At 45.5% G+C, this 9,661-nt stretch overlaps 1 protein-coding gene across 1 annotated transcript in view; it reads left to right on the top strand.

Moving 5' to 3' along the window:
• LOC107105676 (vomeronasal type-2 receptor 26-like) overlaps positions 1-9,661 on the top strand; it is a 26,756-nt gene that overhangs the window by 2,108 nt on the left and 14,987 nt on the right. The window contains exons 2-3 of the mRNA XM_015405673.1: positions 6,123-6,320; positions 6,492-6,672. Coding sequence (XP_015261159.1) covers positions 6,123-6,320; positions 6,492-6,672 — 379 coding nt within the window. The remainder of the gene's footprint in view (positions 1-6,122; positions 6,321-6,491; positions 6,673-9,661) is intronic.

Here is a 9,661-nt window from a genome sequence, read left to right as displayed (position 1 = left end):
CTTTGCTGGGTTATTTTCAACCGGCTCAGTCTGAGCCATCCAGCCACAGCCTGTAACGCCCGATGTAGGTCATCCAGGGCAGAGTCCGACCGGTCGCCTAGCATCAGATAGAGCTGGGAGTCATTGGCATATTGATGACACCCAAGCCCACAGCTCCGGGCAATCTGGGCAAGGGGGCGCATGTAGATGTTAAACAACATCTGGGACAACACAGCCCCCTGAGGCACCCCACACTCAAGGGGATGTCTCTGGGACTGCTGGTCCCCTATTGCCACCCTTTGTCCCCAACCTTGGAGAAAAGAGGCAAACCATTGAAGGGCAAGCCCCTGAATCCCCGTGTCGGCGAGGCGGTGGGTCAACAGCTGGTGGTCAACCGTGTCGAACGCGGCCGACAGATCTACCAACACCAGTGCTGCCACACCACCCTGATCAGGATCCCTACGGAGATCGTCAGTCAAGGCGACCAACACCGTCTCCGTCCCATGACCCGGGCGAAAGCTGGACTGGTAGGGATCAAGGACGGAAGCATCCTCCAGAAAGCTCTGTAGCTATAACGCCACTGCCCTCTCAATGAGTTTGCCCAAATAGGGCAAATTAGACACCGGCCGATAGCCAATTCGGTCGGGTCTAAAGATGGCTTTTTCAAGAGAGGGTTGACCATTGCTTCCTTGAGTGCCCCAGGGAACTGTCCCTCTGCAAGGGACATGTTGATAATCTCCCGCAGGGCACCTCGAAACCCCTCGCGGCCCGCTTTAATGAGCCAAGAGGGGCATGGATCAAGGTCACATGTGGTTGGATGCACAGATACGAGCAATCTCTCAGCTTCCTCCAGACTGAGTTGGTCAAAACACTCTAGACCCGGCACCAAAGACGTGCAAGGGGCCTCAAGTTTGCTCACTGTTTCAATTGTGGCGAGGAGATTGCGGCGGAGCACTGAGACTTTATCTGCAAAATAGCTCGTAAATGCCTCACAGCCGATATCCAATTCCCTAGCATTTTGTCTGCCCTGTGGCAGAGCTGTCAAAGCCTGAATTGTACTAAATAATTGGGCCGGGCGTGAGCTAGCAGATGCAATCGTGGCCGCATAGAAATCTCTCTGTGCGGCTTTGGCTGCCATCTCATAGGCTTTCATAAACGTCCTATAAGATGCTCTAGATGCTTCGTTGCAAGCTTGACGCCACTGTCTCTCTAGCCATCTCAGTTCTCGCTTCAGCTCATGCAGCTCTTGGGTATACCAAGGTGCTCGCCTAGCACAAGTGTGGAGAGGGCACCTGGGAGTGATCTCGTCGATGGCCGAGGAGAGCTGGACTTGCCAGTCCTCCACCAGCTCATCCAACGAGCCGCCAGGGGGCCTCAGATCCCACAGGACCATCTGGAGCCGCAAAGGGTCCATTTGGCACCACGGGCGAGCATAAATCTGCTCGCTGCCTAAACAGGGTCGGGGTGGAACCTTCAGATGGGCCTTCAGTGCCTGGTGGTCCAACCATGGCACTACCTCTGTAGTGATCCGGTCCACCTTCACCCCCACCGCGAAGATCAAGTCAAGCATGTGACTGGCCCGATGCATGGGAGCTGAGACAAGTTGAGAGAGTCCCAGCGTTGCCATGGTCAACACCAGGTCCGTAGCCCGGCTGGAGGCCGCGTCCTCAGCTTGGACGTTGAAATTACCCAAGACAACCAGCCTAGGGTGCTCCAGCGCCCAGCCTGATACGGTCTCCAGCAGGGATGGCAGGCTACTGGCCGGTGCGTTAGGTGGTCGGTACACCAGCCAGATTGCCAAACTCTCCTCAGCCTCCAGCATCACGCCAACACACTCCACGCCCTCGATCATCACCGACAGTAGCGCTTTGAGGGAGCAAGCCTCCCGAATGAAAATAGCCACTCCTCCCCCTCGCCCCCGAGTCCATGACTGGTGGAGGACTGAAAACCCAGGTGGGGCAAGCTGGGCGAGAGCTACTGTATTGCCCTCCCGCACCCAGATCTCGGTCACACACGCCAGGTCAACACATTGTTCTTGTACAAAGTCCAGTTGTAGTTTTGTTACTAATAGACCTGGTGTTAAACAGCACCAGTGACAAAGGGGGGTTCTTCATCCTGGCCCCACTGCCAGCCACCATTGGGATGGGCTGTTGGCTGGAAGGGCGCCGAGCCGTTCTGTTTCGCTGCGTCCTTCCCTTAGAACCCCACCTAGGCCCACCGCACTTCCCCCGTCTCAAGAGCACTGGAATTTGCTGACCAGACATCTATTGCCCTGATGGCCTCTGCAATGCTTCAGGCCGCCAGAGGATTGGATGACAGAGAGCAGCAAGAACCACTCCCGAGGCAACAGGTTAACCTTATCTTAACCTACTGCTGCTAAAAAACACTCTGAGTGCTAATAAACAGAATACTAAAACAGTATTTCCTGACCTAACAGGTCATACCAGAGAATTTAATTACCTAAACATTGTAAGTCCCTGGACTAAAAAACCAACAGCCACCGCCATCACTCATACAGCACTCACTCATCATCCTACCAGCAGACAGATCATAAAACACACCCAGCCACAAACACTCAAACTGTTGCCAAATGAAAGAAGATACCGCTGCTGCCTCCCCCAACTACCAGGGGTGTAGATGTAGATGACCCGCCACTTCTCACGTTGGAGAACCATCCAGTAGCCGCCTTGAAGTTCCAAGCTCCCCCCCCAAAGGGAAGAGAAACAACTCTCTTCCACAGTTGCCTGTTCCCCGGGCCAGCCACCAGAGGCACTCTATACATCCCGTCCAGCCCAGCTGCCATCATGCCATGCCAAATACATTTCTCTTCTATTTGGGCTAGGTGCAACCTCTTTCTGTTTGCAATGAAGATTGTCATGCTGGTTATAGCAGGACAAAGAAGGAAGGGCAGCCTTTTTGCTGTTATGATTGCCTTGCATGTCCAGCAGGAAAGATTTCAAATGAAAAAGGTAAGAGATTTCAGTATCAGATATATTGAGTGTAATTCAATATGGACATGTGTATATAGACTCTTGGGTGGAGCTGTGGTGGCTCAAGTGGTTAAGACGCTGAACTGCAGGCTATGGAAGGTCATTAGTTCAGCCGTTTGAGACCCGGGTGCCGCATGACGGAGTGAGCTCCCGTCTCTAGTTCCAGCTCCTGCCAACCTAGCAGTTCGAAAGCAAGAAATTACAAGTAGATAAATACGTACCACTTCAGTGTGCCTTGGTGTTTAGTCATGCCGGCCACATGACCATGGAAACGTCTTCGGACAGCGTTGGCTCTTCGGATTTGAAACGGAGATGAGCACCGCAACCCTAGAGTTGGACTCGACTGGCTTTCGAGCAAGGGAACCTTTACCTTTTTATATAGACTATTGGGGCAATCCAAGATAAGTCTACTAAAAAGCAAGTCCCATTTTATTCAAGTGTGCTTACTTTCAGGAAAGTGTTCTTAGAATGGATGCCTATGATTCTTAATGTTGAATGCATTTCTTCTCAATTCTGTGGTTTTTAATGCAAAGGGAAAGATGCACAGATATGCAAATGCTCTTTAAAAAGAATACCTAAATCTCCGTGCTTTCAAAAATGGGTTTTGGAGAGGCTTTCAGGACGGCAATTAAGACTCTATATTCCTCTTCAATGGCATCAGTCAGAGCCAATGGCATCACCTCGGACCTCTTTTCTATCAATAGGGGTACCACGCAGGGATGTCCATTATCCCCGCTGCTTTTTGCTTTAACAATAGAACCCCTGGTGGAATTAGAAAGGATTCAAACATCACCATGGTAGAGACTGATCATGTGGAACAAAAAATCTTCCTCTATGCTAATGATTTGTTCCTATATCTCACAAAACCAGAGGACTCCCTACAGGCCGTGCACTCTAACGTTCAGGCTTTTGGCCAGATCGCGAACTTAGCAATAAATCAGAGCAAGTCAAGGTATACCCTCTTAACTTGAAACCGTCTACTGTCTCCAATTTAAAATCTCTTTTTAATTTTTTTTCTGGGTAGATAAAATATGGCATCTTCTATGGGTTTTTATACCCTAAGATTTTAAATTACTGATTTGATAATATTCTGACAAAATATACAAGGAAATCTGCACACAGATGACAGGGTGGAACAAATTAAGACTGTCATGGTCAGATAGGCTCCATTGGTTAAAAACATTTTGCTACCAAAGTTTATATTTTTATTTCAGACTCTTCCAGTAAACCTCACAGTTCTGACATTGAAGGGATGGCAAAAGCCCCTCACCCACCTTCTGGGGTCTAATAGGAAACCCAGAGTCCCCTTTATAGAGCACCTTCTGTAGGGCTTCATCTGATGGAGTCAGGGGTCTCCCCGATCTTAAAGGGTGTTATTACACGGCTAATTTAGTTCATGTCATAAGGATACTTCAAAGTGAAAACCCCTGAGAAATTGATATCTATAGAACAAGCTTTTTTGGCCCTATTCTTCCTGCAGGAACTTTGCTGGCTTCAACCAGCACTCAGACTGACCCAGGTGATTCATAACTGCTCTTTGCAGGTTTGGGACTGCATGAAAAAAGACTTCGTCTTTTTTCACTCTCCATAATGGAGGGTTGCTATTCAATGCCATTCAAGTCCGTCATTAAGGAATGGCTCCCTGCTGGGTTATCATGTCCCATAGACTGGGTTTGCAATGGGAAAATAATGAAAAGAGATATGGCGGAGGTTAAAGGGAACATTATCATTCAATGGTTTAGATATTTCCAGGTCAGAGGTAGGATAGAAACTCTGAAAGGAAAAGGCTCCTCCTTGTCCTGTTTTCTGATTTTGAGACTATTTTCAAGAATTATGATAGGGGCTTGAGAGGCCTCTTATCTTCTATTTGTATTATTCTCAGAAAGGTCATCACAGAAGGCCGGACACTTGCACAGGAGAAATGAGAACTGAACATGGGTACGGAACACTACTTATGGAATGGCACGAAGTTTGGAACTTGGGTGCTCATTCCTCAAATTTTTTTAATATTCATCTCCAAGCTTTTAAGATGTAGACCACGTGGTACTACACTCTCTCCAGGCTACACAAGATAAACTAGGGTATCAGCCCGTTGTGTTGGAAGGGATGTGGCCAAGCTGGCACATTTCGACATTAATGGTGGGACTGCCCTCTCATCCAGAGATTCTTGGGAAGACATCTTAGCTAGGATTGGTAGAATAGCAGGTCAGGTCATCCCCCCTAGCTTAGATCTAGTCCTACAAGAACTCTGGTCAGACTTCTCCATGAGAAAGGGTAAGAAGGCTACGATTTCTACTCTACAAGGTGGCAGCAAAGTTAGCCATTGCTTCCAAATGGAAAATTAAGAAAGCACAAACGATGGAACTATGGTTCAATAAACTATGGACACAATTTGTTATGGGAAAGCTTGCTGACAGTTTAGACACCCACTCCTGTGAGGATATGAATCTTCGAAGTTATCTAGCTGTATCTAACTGAGAATGAGGTTATCCCATCTAATGTACACTATCAGAACTGGATTCATTTCTGAGTGTTTGGTTGTTAGCTTTCTCTTGAGGGGGTTATGACATGGCTTAATGCCCTTAATAGTATGAATATGTTACTTAAATTCCTACAACCATATACGTGTTATTACTTCTTTCCATCACCGGTTTTTTTCATGATGATACATGTATTTTTGCATCATAGTCTTTTTAAAAAAATGATACCAGAGTTGACTGGGGGCAAGGGGAAGGAAGAAGTTCAGCATATCTAGAAATTCTGGAGGAGACAATGTAATTTGTAATACATTGAGTTAGGGGGGAAAGCACTTTGCCACCATCTGAGGAAATCTTGTATACTTTGGTGGCACCACTGAGCATTAATTTTTCAGTGTATTATTAAAGGCATAGGTAGAATGCTTAGCTGTCTGACTTCAGCTGAGCAGCACTCTGAAGATCCTTGCACATTTCAATGAACTCTGCCGAGAACATGCACGTACAAAAAGGATGCTTTGCTTTTCAGATTTAAATGAATGTTCTCAGTGTCCTGAAGGTCAGTATCCAAACAAAGACCAGAATTTATGCCTGCCAAAAGATATTACCTTCTTGTCTTATGAAGAACCTCTGGGGATCTGCTTGGCTACTCTTGCTCTTTCCTTCTCTTTCATCACAGCTTTGGTGCTCAAGATCTTTATTAAGTACCGAGACACTCCCTTAGTCAAAGCCAACAACCAGGACCTCACCTATACTCTCCTCATCTTCCTCCTGCTCTCCTTCCTCTGTGTTTTGCTGTTCATTGGCCAGCCTGAGAAGGTGACCTGTCTCCTTCGACAAACAACTTTTGGCATCATCTTCTCGGTGGCTGTTTCTTGTGTGTTGGCCAAAACAGTAATTGTGGTTCTGGCTTTCATGGCCACAAAGCCAGGGTCCAGACTGAGAAGATGGATAGGAAAAAAGGTGTCAAATTCCATTGTCTGTTCATGTTCCCTTTTACAAGCTACTATTTGTACTGTGTGGTTGGCAATATCTCCCCCCTTCCCAGATTTTGATATGCATTCAATGACAAAGAAAATTGTGCTGGAGTGTAATGAAGGGTCAGTCATTATGTTTTACTGTGTACTAAGCTTTCTAGGCTTTCTGGCCATCATCAGCTTCACCGTGGCTTTTGTAGCCAGGAAGTTGCCCGACAGTTTCAATGAAACCAAGTTTATCACCTTCAGCATGTTGGTCTTTTGCAGTGTTTGGGTGTCCTTCATTCCAACCTACTTGAGCACCATGGGGAAATCCATGGTGGCTGTGGAGATCTTCTGCATCTTAACCTCCAGTGCTGGGCTACTGGGATGCATCTTTTCCCCAAAATGCTACATCATTCTACTCAAACCGGAGCTGAACACAAAAGGACAGCTAATAAAAAGAAATAATTAAATCTTATGAATAAATCCCAAGGATATATTCTATTGGAATTAGCGGTATTTAGAGCATGAGGTCTATGATTTCTTTTGGAGTATTTCTTTCCTTTGTACAATCTTTACTAAATGTAGCCTATCTACTTAGTCTGGGAACCAACTAGGACAATCACAGCTGGGCTTGCAAAAGCTTGTTAATTGTCTGTTCTATTTGTATTTCATGTGCCCCAAATCATTCCCCAGGTGTTTGAGTTTAGCCCTTTCTCAAATTTTAACTGACTTTTCAATGTGGGTTTTACTCATCCTTTATACTGTAACATTTAGTGCTTTGTTATATCACCAGATGTTCAGATTGTATCAATGGTTGCATAAGAAGTTATTAGACCCCCCCATTGGAAATAAATGATTTTGTGAGTCCCAAACAGATTGAAAACTGTTTTCCTTTGAATTCCCCATTTCCAAATGCACAATGCATATTTTGCATTCCTGGAACTTTCCTGAAGCATTCTTGTTTATTCCTTTTTTACAACCCCAAAGAAATCAATTGATTATTCTTACTATATGCATAAGAGAAGAATGAACAATTGGTAGATTAGCAAGAAAGCTGCTATACCTCCATACCATGAACAGTCAGAATAAGAAACTTAGGTCTATTTGTTTCTTCATTTGAAGTTATCTTCTTAAACTGTTACATGCAAGGAAGTCTGCTCCATAGCTCTGTACATCTCACTGTGAAAGATCCTCTGGAGTGGCTCCCAAAGGCCTGGATAAAATATCCCAGTTGATATCCAGTTTGATATCAGCATTTGGGTGGGCACTGCAAATGGTAAGAAATTTTCTAGACACACAAAACAGGAATGGCACAGCTGCTGGAATGCTCCAAGGAGCTCTGTAATTAAGGGCCATTTCTCTAAAGTCTTCAGAGATCCCTCAGATACTTGGCCATGAATCCTTCAAAGTTCCTGGACCCCATAACTTTCTTCGTATTATTAGCTTCTCCTGTAACTCCATCAGTTTTCCAGGGAATGTCAACTGCTGCTGCTCAACCTTTGTTCAACCAGCCCAATCCAAGCAATCCCCTTGCTCAGGTAACTTCATCCAGCTTTCTAAGTTATCCTGCCTTCCCCAGTGATCCTACCCAGCATGGCCCTTTTTTGGACTTTCATTTCCCCCCTAAGTGTGCATCTGTCTGCCTTCAAGAAAAATTGAAATACACCAACAGGAAGCAACAAGCTTTACCTTTGATCCATGCCTGCTGTGGATCTCAAACTTTGCATAGCATTGGGGCAATTATACAATCCCTCCTTGATGTCTAGTCACTTCCAAATGTTTCAACCCTCTGAAGCTATAAGTCCCTTTAACTTTGTATTTGGTTCTGCTTCCAAACCTTTGCTATGTCTGACATCTTCAGATCCCTTTCCCATCTTTGTAGCTAGCTCTTTCCTCCATTGCAGAAATCACTAAACTCCCTCCATCCATCCTCAGACCTTTGTTCCTTGCTTGATCCCAAAGAATGAAGAAAATAGAACAGTGTTGCTGTGGCAATAAATTTTATTCATTCTATGTACCCCAACACATTTCAGCTGATTGGGAATAACACCAACACTTTGAAATGATGCAGATCCCCCTGAGGAAGAGCTGAATGAAACACATTGGGATACATAGGATGAATGAAATTTATTCCCTTCATTCCTTCGATTCATTGGTGTGGCCCTTCCTCTTCTTGCTGACTTCATTGTTTGATCACCAGTTCCATAGCTGGTATCTTTTGGGGCTTCCTACCATCCTGCTTGGAGGCCCAAATCAAACACTTCCAGGTAATGGCTCAAGCAGCTCTTTTCTTGTTTTTAATAACAGATCTGAATTCATGTTTCAGCAACAATATCCAATGAAATATACCTTCATTGTTGTGTAATTTTAATTGCAAAATCTATAACAGATTTCCTTTTTTAAAGCCCTGCAGTCAGCATCAAACCAATTCCCCTGTCTGGCCTGACCAAAAATGCTGCTTCTTTATGATTTGGTTTGGAGGAGGAGGAGAAAGAAGCAGCAGCAAAAAAACACCAAATTTAATTTCTTTTAAAATATGATTATTTTGATATAAATGTTATTATTTCTTAACAAAACTATTCATCTAATACAAAACGTGTTCCAAATAATTGCAATGCAGAAGTAAAGTAACAGTCATCATCATGATGAACAGATTATGAATAATGTGATACAATCTTAGAAACGATGGAGGGACAGAGAGAAGGAGGGCTGTTCTCAGAGAACTGCAAGAATGAATTTGGGCCGAGGCGTTAAACAGGGGGAGAGCAGACTGCAATTCTCGGGTCCGCCTTCTCCCAAGCCCCACCCACCAGACACAAGCTCCTGGCAGCCAGTCATTATCCGGCCACATGGAAGGCACTCAAGCCCTGCCCCACAGCCACCAGGAAATGCCATTGGAAAGAACATGCAGATATGAGCAGATACTGATTTCTCAGTTAGTAGTTCATACTTTCTGAATACAGCAATCAGTCATTTCAGATACCAGATTTTATTTGAATTTCCACAATTAGGGTTGCCAGCTCCCAGGTGGGCGTGGGGAATCCCCTGATGTTTTGGGCTTCTGCCCGCCGGCAGCCAGCTTGCCAGTGGGGGAAGCCCTGCCCACAACTGCCATAACCTGGAATGATGTCTCCAGCATGAAGACATCATACAGAAAGGACATCATCATGGCAGGGGCATCACATTGCAATGTCACTCCAAACACACCCCCAACTCCCAGAAAGCTCCCTCCCCCCCACCCCAATGGAGAGACACC

This window comes from Gekko japonicus, unplaced genomic scaffold (assembly GCF_001447785.1).
Source record: "Gekko japonicus isolate JY-2015 unplaced genomic scaffold, Gekko_japonicus_V1.1 scaffold6188, whole genome shotgun sequence".
Taxonomy (NCBI): domain Eukaryota; kingdom Metazoa; phylum Chordata; class Lepidosauria; order Squamata; family Gekkonidae; genus Gekko; species Gekko japonicus.
This window is presented reverse-complemented; position numbering and strand designations above follow the sequence as displayed.